The 12878-nt window shown below is 37.3% G+C and overlaps 2 protein-coding genes across 2 annotated transcripts; both read left to right on the top strand.

Annotated features, from left to right (window-relative positions):
- The first annotated feature begins 131 nt into the window (after nt 1-131).
- Nucleotides 132-2931, top strand: ier3ip1 (immediate early response 3 interacting protein 1). Its single transcript, XM_039780693.1, has 3 exons — nt 132-323; nt 727-828; nt 1893-2931. Exons 1-3 carry the CDS (start codon nt 233-235, stop codon nt 1946-1948), a joined length of 249 nt encoding a protein of 82 aa, XP_039636627.1. The 5' UTR covers nt 132-232; the 3' UTR covers nt 1949-2931.
- A 1571-nt stretch (nt 2932-4502) lies between these two features.
- On the top strand, nt 4503-12602 carry hdhd2 (haloacid dehalogenase-like hydrolase domain containing 2). The gene is made up of 9 exons (XM_039780692.1): nt 4503-4622; nt 7103-7212; nt 7417-7519; nt 7672-7777; nt 9399-9483; nt 9858-10023; nt 10307-10357; nt 11002-11065; nt 12291-12602. The coding sequence occupies exons 2-9, from the start codon at nt 7112-7114 to the stop codon at nt 12392-12394; spliced, it is 780 nt and encodes a 259-aa protein (XP_039636626.1). The 5' UTR covers nt 4503-4622; nt 7103-7111; the 3' UTR covers nt 12395-12602.
- Nucleotides 12603-12878: the final 276 nt, after the last annotated feature.

The following is a 12878-nucleotide window of genomic DNA, read 5'->3' as shown; positions in this document are numbered from 1 at the left end:
TGTTTAGTTCATGCGCTTTCACCGTGGATGTGTGGCTTCCACGACTCCACTTTGAAATGAACGTAATGACGTAATTTACTTCTGTTGCACGACCTCCGCTGCCTGATTACGGCATCTACATTTTGTGGGAGTGGTGCTGCTGGAAGAAGAAGAAGACGAAGACGAAGACGAAGAAGAAGAAGAAGAAGAAGAAGAAGAAGAAGAAGAAGAAGAAGAAGAAGAAGTTGCCAGCATGGCGTTTACGTTGTACTCTCTCATCCAGACTGCCATTCTATGCACTAATGCAATCGCTGTGTTGCATGAAGAAAGGTTTCTAAGCAAGTGTAAGTACTCTGCCATGTTTTAGACAACGTACAGCATACATTTAATTGAAATAAACCGTGTGTACCATGCTAAAAGAAGCTAGCTAACGTTAGGTGTGTAACGTTACTAAAGTACACTATTAGCTGCCTGTGTAACTTACTAACGTTATACTGACACACGTTGAGATTTCCAGGGAGAACATTAAGGTTTGTTCATTAAAGAGAAATGTCCATGTGTGGAGTAAGATGATTTATGTAAAAAATGTGAAGGGGAAAACTGGCTGTTAAAATAACATACTGTACATTTGCTGTCATGCTTTCTTTTCTCCTCTAACCAATTGCTGCCTCCTCCTGTTTGCTTTGTCCTTACTATATTTTGCCCCCTTTCCTCCTTTCTACTTGCACCTCCTTCATCTTTCTCCAGTCGGCTGGGGTGTTGACCACGGAGTTGGAGGTTTTGGGGATGATCCAGGAATCAAAGCCCAGATTCTCACCCTCATTCGCTCGGTCCGGACTGTCATGAGAGGTTGGAAAACAAGTTTCCCCATTTCCCTTAGAAGAAAACTAAATAAAACCGATTCAAGTAAATGTTGAGTGAATGTCATATTTGGTAGGACTGGGTGTCCTGATTTCAATCAATGCCTGATTTCCTTGTACATATACCATAACGGTATACTTTTTTGATTCCTCACAGTGGGTAAACAAGGTTTTCTTTAAAGGTCCCATGACATGGTGCTCTTTGGATGCTTTTATATAGACCTTCAGTGGTCCCCTAATACTGTATCGGAAGTCTCTTTTATATAGACCTTAGTGGTCCCCTAATACTGTATCGGAAGTCTCTTTTATATAGACCTTAGTGGTCCCCTAATTTGGTTCAGAATTACAGCCACTAGAGCCAGTCCCACAATGAGCTTTCCTTAGGATGTGCCATTTCTGTGTCTGTAGCTATTGAGGAGGAGAGAGGGGGGGGCAAGGTGGAGGGTGGTGGTGTGGCCTTGACCAACTGCCACTTTTGCTCGTTTGAAAGCCATCATGTCTCTCTCTCATAGGTGGGCCAAATTCTCTGGGCGGGCAAAGCAGAGAAAGGGGAGGTAACCTTGCTCCTTATGACCTCATAAGGAGAAGATTCCAGATCGGCCCATCTGAGCTTTCATTTTCTCAAAGGCAGAGCAGGATACCCAGGGCTCGGTTTACACCTGTCACCATTTCTAGCCACTGGGGGGTCATAGGCAGGCTGGGGGAACGCATATTAATGTTAAAAAACCTCAAAGTGCAATTTTCATGCCATGGGACCTTTTAAAACCTTTTTCTATTTAACAAAATAAACCACACTTCTCACATGAATCAGTGTTTTGATTTTGTTTTTAAGAACTTTCATAAATAGAAACGGTATAAAATCAGCTAAATTATTGTTTAAAATCAGGAAGTATCTAATCATAGAATTTGTAAACTTAACCAAACTTTCGGTACTTGACAGTTTTTGATACATTTCACCCAGTACTCAAAAAGTGCTGCAAACGTTTGATAGCCAGCCCTAATACTTAAGAGGTAGAGTAGTTTGCTAACTTTTTGTTGGTTTTGTTTTCACAGTGCCTTTGATAATAGTGAATTCGGCCTGCATCGTCCTGTTGTTACTGTTTGGTTGACAGCGGGGACACCCGAGTGCCACTGTGAAATGAAGCCAGAGGACTAGACATGTGCCAAGGAAAAACCACAAACACACCCAGTAATATCCGTCATTCAGAGACTTCTGCCTTTGCCAGTCATCCGCAGGGGGGAGATGTCTGGCATGGAAAGAGAGAAACTTAAAAATCACCATGCAGCTGCTCGCATCCAAAGAGAAGGAGAGTTGACCCGTCACTCGGTTGAAAGTATGGCTGGTGTGGACTTAACACCAGGACTAACACTAACCTAACCTGCGTAACACTACACTTGATGGTGATTCTGTTATCATCCAAAAGCGTTGTGCTGTGCTTGCGTTTTTGTCCTCATTTTCACACATTGAGACACAAGGATTTGATGATATGTGTCAGTATTATCGCGTTACAAATGAGAAACTTGTTAAAGAAGTGTTGTCAGCAGTAGGGCTGGACAATATGGAAGTATTTATTACATGCTATTACACTTCTGTCCAGGGGTATAGCTACCTTTTTTATATATACATTTGGGAGTTTCCTAAACCAGGTAAAAAAATACACAATGTTTATTTTTTATTTTTTTAAGGCTGTTAATTTGTATTTTAGACTTCAGTGTGATTGTGTATTATTTTGTCCTGAAATGTACAAGGATATACTCTAAAACAACATTGCGACCATTGGGTAGGGAAATGACATTTACGGAAAATGTAATCAACCAGTTCCATAACTGCAGTTTAATATAATGAACAATGTCTTCTGTACCAAAACAGCTAAATTGCTAAAATTCTTCACTTTAAACTGGTCAGTAAGCCATACACACCTGGGATTGGGTCAGATGTGTGTAATCTAGACTTTAAGCAATATTGCTAAACGGCTCAAAACAATGCACCTTTTTACCGTTTACACATCAATACCCTCTCAATGCCACAAACATCACTGTAATGGTATTGGGATGGTTTGTTGTCTTGAAATAAATGTATTAGTCAATAATATTCTTTGCATTGTCTCTCTTTTACAAATGTCGATTTTTATATATATTTAACTTTTATACGATACTGCAATATGGCTCCCATTTTTGCTTTGTGTAAATATTAACATATTTCTCTTGACTCCATGTTCGTCCATCTTTCCCTGCTCCACTACATTAATAATCCCCATATGTTGTGAATTATCACCATTTTCTCCCCCCGCTAAGCTCCACAAACATTTTTATTACCATTACTGTAGTTTTGCTTCTAAATATGTGAGTGGGGAAAGGGGATCTGCTGGAATTAGAAGCATATGTTTATCAGGGGGATTTGCACTGTAAAGCCATTTTGATCTGTGATTAGTCCGAGTTTAGCTGTGGGTTCACAGTAAACTCCGTAAGCGATCACACATATGTGCATTTCACAGGTCAGGGTGTATGTATGTATCTGATTGATAAATCATTAGAATGTGTTTTGACTGGTTACTTTTTAAGGGACTTAAAGATGTACAATTTTTTATTTGTTTAAGTTTAATGAGTTTTAATTCCAAAAAGACAAGTTCAACATTTGAAAACTAGATATCCATTCTATTTTTTAACATAGCTGTGATGGAATAAATCTTCAATTTAAAGGAAAAAAAAAAAATAAACTAATGGTTTGAGACTTTACACCCTAAAAGTATGTCCATCAGAACAATAGAGATAGCTGCTTCAAATTCCAAATAGATATTGAAATTAAAAATTAATGAAAATTTTCAATGCATTTTAATGTTATTTACTAACACACAATTGTGAAAAGAGACAAAGATAAGTGCCTGTTATGACGGCCGTTTTAGTTTCCGTAACCAGCAAAGTTGCAGGTTTGTTCACAACAACAGCAAGGACCAAGGAAAGCACCAAAAGAGAGAAACCAAACAAATAAGAGGTTGGTAAAAGGAAAATAAAACAAATGAAATCCAAAGCATCACATTAAAGCAATAGTGTTTTAATCAGAAGGGAATTCAATTTTTTTTACTTATTTAGATAGTTGTCTGAACAAAGACATTTATAGTGTGAGATTAATTTTCCAACGTCATGTTTTTTGTTTTGTTTTTTACAGTCTATGAGCTGCAAAATATTTGTGCCAAAACCCAAACTGAAAACTAAAAAACAACATTGGGAAACAGTGTTATTCACTTGAGGTAGCCTATGTTGAAAGAGGATTTGATCAGTGTTGTCTGGCATCCTGCAGAGAGAAGGTTTTTATCATTTTGATAATACCTCCTCTCATATTAAATCTATCTGAATGCCCTGAAAGACCCACTAATGCGATACATCTGTTGGTTGTTAGTGGGATGGGACACATATGTTTTTTTTTATTATTCTAATGAGTGATTAAGTGGTTAAGGTTAACCCTCTTATCTGATTATAATAATAATAATAATAATAATAATAATAATAATAATAATAATAATAATAATAATAGAGAGAAGAGAAGATAAATGTATCAAAGTGTGTTATTAAAAAAAGTGTTTCCATAAAAGAAAAAATAATTCGGCTTTTACTATCTGTCAATTCCGGTGTACCTTTAACTATTTTGTTTTGTTTTATTTTTATCTTTTTCTAGCTGCAGGTGGGAGGACTGAGCTCCTGAAGACTAAAACCTACCTTTACACCAGCGAAGAAGAAAACGTCAACAGGAAGCAAGAGAAGCATCTGCTGCTGCTGCTACGGAAGGTTAGCTGTGCAGTGTGCTAACTTTCTAAACGTGTAAACTTGATTCAGTTTATTGTGCCGTTTGTGCAATTAAAACCGCAACATGTTGTAGCAGCAATACAGTCGCTCAGTGTGCGGAAATGAAAGGTTTTAGTTCCCAGCTAAATGGACGCCACTTTAGCTTTTACCATTCATGCAGCTCCAACAGTGATAACTACAGGTTTACAGACTAACGTCACTGCCCTGCAGTTGTTTGATTTATACACGTAGTAGCGTTTGTCAAGTATTAGTCATCTCACTGTAATTAGTTTGAGATGTGTTTGGCCAGTAAATATCAATTAACGGTTCAGGTGACAAAAAAACAACAAGAACCAATGAATAAGGACTGTACAAGTGATTATGATGTTGTAGGGTTAGTGATGCTATCGGAGGCTTTATACTTTGCACCCTTCATTTTAATCTTAAAATCCTTAAAACCACCAACAACAACCCTTTATCTTTACAGCATTTAAACGTTTTCTATATCTGCGTGTTCCAACTTTTCACTGAAGCTCGACATTGCTTACACTGGGCTAAATGTTCATTTTTCACAGCAGACGTTTCTACTTGTGATACTAGGAACAGCACAGGTGTCGTTAATGACAGTGGCAATGGCTGCATCCCAGGCATGCTGGGTAACCAGCATGGCTTACTGGGTTACTTATTGTTTTGGTTACACCTGTGCTCATGCTGCTGTGACAGTTGTGTTTGTTGTGAAAAGGCCTATAACATAAGATTTCATACTTTTATGGCTTCACCAGTACATCAAACAGAAATAAATGTATCTTTTTATACACGTTTCCCTAGAGCTGCGCAATATATCGATATTATATCGATATCGTGATATGAGACTAGATATCGTCTTAGATTTTGGATATCGTTATATCGTGATATGACATAAGTGTTGTCTTTTCCTGGTTTTACAGGCTGCATTACAGTAAAGATTATGTAATTTTCTGAACTTACCAGACTGTTGTAACTGTTCTATTATTTGCCTTTACCCACTTATATACCCACGTCATTATGTCCACATTACTGATGATTATTTATCAAAAATCTCATTGTGTAAATATTTTGTGAAAGCACCAATAGTCAACACTACAATATTGTTGCTGTATCAATATCGAGGTATTTGGTCAAAATATTTGATTTTCTCCCTATCGCCCACCCCTATGTTTCCCTTAAAATCCACCATTGGAAATCTTTGAGGATTTTGTGATCTCCAGCTTAATATCAGGTTCTGTGTATTTGAACGTTCATTTACACAACATGGGGTCACTGTAAACTATAGTATTGAGAACATAGTATACCCTTTCTCTTTCTACAGGAGTTTTATTGGAATGTTACAGGGACGCTCTCATACGAATTAGGCTTCATGTTAATAATATCCTTATCTTTTCTGTTCCCTTTTCCAATTGTTCTTGCTGTTTGCCTCCTCAGGTCACAATTTAACGAAACAACCTGAATAAACCCTTAACTATGGTTATTAATAAATGCAAAAATCATGTAAAGTACAATAAAGTCACGTAAAAAACTAAATACTACAGACACAACAGAGGTCAGTGTTTAAGAATTGTGAAGCTTGTACAGCCCTGATTTCCCTTTAACAACTACACACACACACACACACACACACACATGCAGAAAAATAAGCTTATTCTCAGCTCGGCACTTTCATCAGCGCGGTTTCCTGTTATTAGTTGAACTAAACACAAATAATAGATTGTGTGTGTGTGTGTGTGTATTTTTGGGGGGCATTAAGAGCATTAATTGTACCATCACATTGATAACTACATGACAGAAACCCAAGCATGTCTAAATAATAGGGGATCACACAGTCAAATACCAGTAAAATGCAATCCCAAAATCTGTGGTGTAGGCAGGAAGCCATCAGTTCTGGGGACAAACCGGTCAATAATCCTCTCTAATTTTGTCTTGGTGTAGGTTTGAACAACACAGTAATCTGATCAATTCTGCCATTACCTATGTGAATTATGATTATGAATCTCTAATCTCTAAAATAATACATTATTATGAAAGAACAAGCTTTTTTTAAACTGACTAAAGCTCCATTTACAGCGGACCTTGGTCATATTTAGCAGTTTAGAAAATCCTAATCGGAGGCTGCACTCCAAGCAGCTCTATTCTAACAGCGTGCCTGGTGGCTGCAGGTTTTGGGCTGTTTAATGTTCATTCAATGTAAGTGAAAGTAAAATGACACCAACCGAATGGAAGGGAGGATTATTATTACTCTTTTCATATGAGTGAATTTCTGTAAACGGTGTAGCAAAATCTATTAAGTTGTGTATTTTAAGTGTCCATCGCTGTTTTTAAGAGTGTCAGAGGAAATTAGGGTCCAAAGCAGGACACCTGTGTCATCATGCCCACATGCCGCTGCATCTCTACAAGCTGCAAAACATTTGCCGAGCCTTGGGTCACGTTCACCGTTTCCTCCTCTGCAGGTCTCCAGCATGGCGGGCAGACGGACTCTGAAGGCCGTGCTCATCGACCTGAGTGGAACTTTGCATATAGAAGACGCAGCAGTGCCCGGGGCGCAGGACGCCCTGAACAGGTAGGAAACAGCCCCGAATCCAGAATGGAGGGTCTAGAGTCACTGCATGAATGACATTGAAATGAACTATGTTGCTGCACGTCTTCTGAAGCAAACTTGTCTTCTCGGATCATTGCGTCATTCATTTTGTATTATAGATTGATATGAATCCTGAATGTGCTTTTAATTGCAGGTTTGTTTGCTTTTGTGTTCTGGTGCTGTCAGGTTACGGCAGGCGTCTGTAGCTGTCAAGTTTGTGACCAACACAACTAAGGAGAGTAAGAGGAGCTTACTGGAACGACTGCAACGTCTCAACTTTGACCTCCAGGTAAAAACATCCAAAGCCATATGTAATTCAGTGCATGCCTTACTGTAATGTTTAAGTTTTAATATCCCATGAGGGGATTTCGTAAAAAAAACACAAAAGTGATTATTTTGCTGTCTTGACCTGTGGAGGGCTACCTTTTTTTCTGAATCCAGGAAAAAGAGATCTTCACTTCACTGAGTGCAGCGAGGAGTTTGTTAGAGCAGAAACAGCACAGACCGCTGCTGTTGGTGGAGGACAGCGCACTGGAAGATTTCACTGGTACGGAGTTGTGTGTGCTGTCCGAATTATCCATACTTGTGTTACTTTAACATGGAAAATCAAACACCACGGAACAGAGTTGCTAAACCATTTATTGTAAAATAATGAATTAAACTGATTTGCAAATGGCATTCCATCACAAGCAAGAGTAAGGTCTCTATAGAAGAGTAAGGTATATTTCTTTCTGATTCACCTAGAGGAGGGACAACCATACCATATACTGCCAAAACGTATTTGTTTTAATTTGTTTCTAGTACTACTTGCTACTAGAATACATTTATGAAATAATTAATTCAACCAAGACTCAAACTGCTAAATAAGGTGTCCGCCAGAACGGAAAATATCTTACACTGAGATAATTTTTTCATCTTACAAAGTCAAGGAAACTTTAACCTCAACCCTTTGCATCGAAATCCGTCGCAAGCAAAACCCCTGATCCTATTTTACGTCAATATGCAGATGTCACGCTGTATGTTAAAGCTGCTGTAAATACCAGAAAGTCTTAATGTACAGAGAGATAAAGAGAGTGATTTGATATCTGCAGTAAATATGCAGCAATCACAGCTCACGAAGTACAGCAGCTAAGTGTCTTGATGCCTATTTGACCTATATGAACGGTATTATTGCAACGTGCCATGTGTCTCCATTTACCTCTTCTTTCGCTGAAAACCTTGTAACTTCAACATTAACATTTTTCATACATCATCACATATAGACATTATATAGACTTTAAAAACACATGACCTTTTAAGTGTTAAGCAGGTTGTGGCTAATGTTGCACACTTTTCTTAGTCACAAATAAGCTGTCTTTATGTAACTCTGACATTTAATGTTGACGATGTCCATATGTTTTAGCCATATGTCATCTGACATGTATGTGTGTGTGCGTGTGTTTTCTTGGCTGTGTGTGAGAGTGTGTTGGTTGGCGGATGTGTTGACCTCGGCTGCGCGGTTCACACACCCTCCAACTCTAAACAAAGCTATTAGGCTCCTGAATGTAGGGGTACTTGTGGCCAAAAAAAGTATTCACATTACTGTAACGGCTTACTAAATAATACTCCTGCCCAACACTGCCTGTATATAAACCAATATGATGGCAAACCTATTTTCTCTGCTAATAGAATTTGATTAGGCCATGAGGTGTGTGTATGTGTGTGTGTGTGTGTGTGTGTGTGTGTGTGTGTGTGTGTGTGTGTGTGTGTGTGTGTGTGTGTGTGTGTGTGTGTGTGTGTGTGTGTGTGTGTGTGTTTTTTCTTTATTCTACTTATATTTCTTTTGAAACTCATTTGTTTCAGCAACCATAGCAAACAACCTTAAAATAAAATAAAAAAATCACTTTTTAGATTTTGTTACCTCGAGATATTGTTATTATTGTTTGTCAAAATTGTTGTTGAATTATTGTTTATTACTCTGCTAACCAGTGCTGTCAGCTGATATTCATGGTATTTCCATTCCAATCTGTCTATTCTTCAGTGTCAACAAAAACCTACCTCTTAAACAATGTTGGATATGTGAATCTGTAGTTATTATTACTTAGTAAATGACTAGCTAAATGAAAAAAACATAGCAAAGTTAAAAGTGATTGACTAATCCAAATGTCTGTACGTCTTTCCATTTCCAGGTATTGACACGTCAGAGCCAAACGCTGTTGTCATCGGACTCGCTCCTAATCACTTCAACTACCCAACGCTCAACAAGGCTTTCAGGTGGTTAACATTCTTCAGTCAACCACAGAACATTTGAGTTCTAATTATTGTGAGGTTTTCCTGACAGGTTACGTAACAGGTCAGATTATGTTACAGTCTAGTTTTTCTCACTGGTATGAGAAACCAAAATCAAGTTTCTAATTTGCCTTTCATTTTTTCATACTGTGCTATTTCCTTAAAGGGTGTTTCAAAATCATGTACGACTTGCTTTTTTTACCAGTTTAAAATGCAGAGTCTGTGATAGAACAGAACCAAAGTCTGTAACTCTGTAAAAAAAATGCCATCTAAACTTTGTAGTACTTCCCTTCTTTATGCTTTTTATTATTTTTGATAAAGACAGTGAAGCCTGTTAATCAAGTGTATTCCTCCCTAAGAATGATTCTGGATGGGGCTCCTCTCATCGCCATCCATAAGGCCCGGTACTACAAACGTAAGGATGGTTTGGCCCTCGGCCCCGGGCCCTTTGTAACGGGACTTGAGTACGCCACAGACTGCAAAGCTACTGTGGTGGGAAAGCCAGAACAGACTTTTTTCACACAGGTTAGAAATGTATACTTGTACGTGTTTCCACCTTTTTCCTCAAGGAAGAAAAGAGAAGAGGCTTTTGTATTCATAACAAACATTTTAAAACACATTGCTACTTGAAATCCAACTCTAGATAAGACTGTAGAGTTCATTTTTAGCAAGTCAGATTTCTGTATTTCTTGTGTGAGTTTTTTTTTGTTTTTGGTATTGTCTGAACTGATTTCATGGTTATAAAACTTGAATAACCTCTAAACAAGACCTCTCTTCTCATTTTCTTTTGGTTGCTTCCTTCAAATAGGCTCTGTCTGATTTAGGATGTAGCCCCAATGAAGCTGTCATGATAGGCGATGTAAGTATATTGTCAATTGTGATTAATTAAGAGCAACTAAGTTCATTTAAACATTTAGTGGAGAGACTTAATTTTCAATACTTGATAACAATATTAAAGGTGCAGTAGGTAAGACTTATAAAACTAACTATTTGTCCAGTAGAACTCTTATGTTCCAGTAGAACTATATGAAGCTGGTAATTTAAAAAAGATTCCGGCTCCTCTGGCACCACCTACAGCCTGTAGTGCGATTTGCAAAAATCCACAGCTCCCTGTTCAGATGCACCAATCAGGGGTGGGGGGCTAACTGTGTGTCAATCACTGTTCATGCTCACACATTTATTCTCCCTTGTGGGGGGAAGGGCTTAGAGAATATTTTGGGCTTTAGCAGAAAGGAGGGAGGGACTGTCGATGTTCAAATTTTTTGGCTAAGTCCTGGATCTTCCCAATCCTACCTACAGCACCTTTTAATAAGCTTGTAGAAAAATCCCTCTGTTCTGTTCTCTGTGGAACTTCCACCCTAAATAAAATAAAACTTTATTAGGTAGTAAATCTACAACCAACTTATGACCATTTGCACAGCAGCCTGGGAACATGAGTGTAGTAACATGTACACATTTATTAAAAGTTGTTTTGCTGTGGTTTGTGTCCCGTTGATGTTATAGGATGCCAGAGATGATGTGGGCGGGGCTCAGAACGCAGGAATGATGGGAATTCTGGTCAGAACCGGTAAGAAAAACGTCCTCCTCCAGTTTATTCTCATCTCTCAGCAGTTTCAGTTGTTTCTCTTATCCTTCAACTTCTTCCTTTTCCTGTCTCAACCTTAACTTCGCTGACAGCAGCACATTGACCAGAAATTGTGGTTCTTTTTTTCCACTGTAATGTCTTCATTATGTTATACATATCATGGTATTTTCCCTTGGATCTCAGTAAATACTGATCCAATTAGTACAGGGTATATGCAGGAATCCTACAATTATTTTTAATTAGAGCCTTTACATTTACTGTATTTTAAGACTTCTTAGAGTTATAACCGGTTACATAAGCGACACACATTTACTTGCATTTACTATACATTGTAAGCTAGCACAACAACAACAGTCTTAATTTATGATAATTCCTTGGAGCACTGTATCAATACAACATAATTCAGATGCAAGATGTGAGTAACCCAATGCAGGTTTTAGTAGCAAGTAATATCAGTAATACACGACCGCTAGAAACACAATCTGTTTTTTTTAGGTTGTTAATCAATTTCAATGATCGATTATTTTTGCATCTACAGAGCCTTCTATTAAATTGCAATCAAAGGTGCACTTATGAACTTAATTTTAAATTATTTATGCCAATATTTTTATGTAAAGCAGTGTGTTCGCAGAGTCTTAAAAAGTATTAAAAGTTGAAAAATTAAAAAGTCCTAAATGCCATTATTCGAGGTATTCAATTGTGTTCCTTGTTTTCAATATGTTTATTTGTCAAAAGTAGTTTAATATATATGCTATATAATTAATGTGCTAAACTTTACGTGGATTTAATCATTGTGTAGGTGTGTAGTGGGTGTGTGTATTCTGTGTAAAATATTTACCTTAGTCCTTCTAGATTTGACGTCATTTGAAAAGGACATACATTGCGCACTCACTGGCATAGTATATTATGAAATATATTTATAGCACGCTATACTATGACTTTTTATTATGCCTTTGTATATTTTACATTCTATGCAATGATTAAATTCACAAACAACAATACAACCTCCTTGGCAAATATTGAAAAGAAAACTACAAAATGTTCTACCTCCTGAAATAGTGTTTAAGACTTTTCAATACTTTCTAAGGGCCCAAATTGTCACTAAATTAAATTTAGCAACTTTTAAAGACTCTGTGGACATCCTCTATTATAATTATTATTGTTTTTGTTTTTGTTGTTGATGGGATTTCACTTTCTCTCCTGTCAGGTAAATACAGAGAAGGAGATGAGAATAAAATCAACCCTCCTCCCCACCTAACATGTGACAGTTTCCCAAAAGCTGTCGAACACATCCTGAAGAACCTGCTATAAGATAGAAGGAACAACAGAAGTCTACAGTTTCATTTTCTTATAGAATCACCAGTTATCAATGTTATAGCCTATTGGTGTGTTAACAATGGAAGGAAGGAAGTTATTGAATTATTCCCCTCATCCTACACATCCTAAAATTATCCCCTGTAATCATCCTGTAATCTTCTGAAATCGAAAAGATACATTTACATAAAAAGTCCATAATGTCCGTTATGTCTCAGGTCCATTATGTTATGTGAAAGGAAAAAGCATGCATTTCAAAAGTTCCCACCATCTGTTGTCACATGTATGAATATAAGTTTGAATAAATAAATATATATAAATATAATATTGATATATGAGGGTGTGTAATGTGTGAGCAAAAAATAAGTTATTTAGGAAAGCCCTATAATTATTCTTTATTCTGATTTTCTGACATACTATACAATGCTTTTTTGATAATTTTTTGACATATTATAGTGACATACAAAACTATGACTTGCTG

The sequence above is a fragment of the Perca fluviatilis genome, chromosome 17 (assembly GCF_010015445.1).
Source record: "Perca fluviatilis chromosome 17, GENO_Pfluv_1.0, whole genome shotgun sequence".
NCBI classification, from domain to species: domain Eukaryota; kingdom Metazoa; phylum Chordata; class Actinopteri; order Perciformes; family Percidae; genus Perca; species Perca fluviatilis.
The sequence above is the reverse complement of the archived record's forward strand: the minus strand, read 5'-3'. Positions and strand labels throughout refer to the sequence as shown.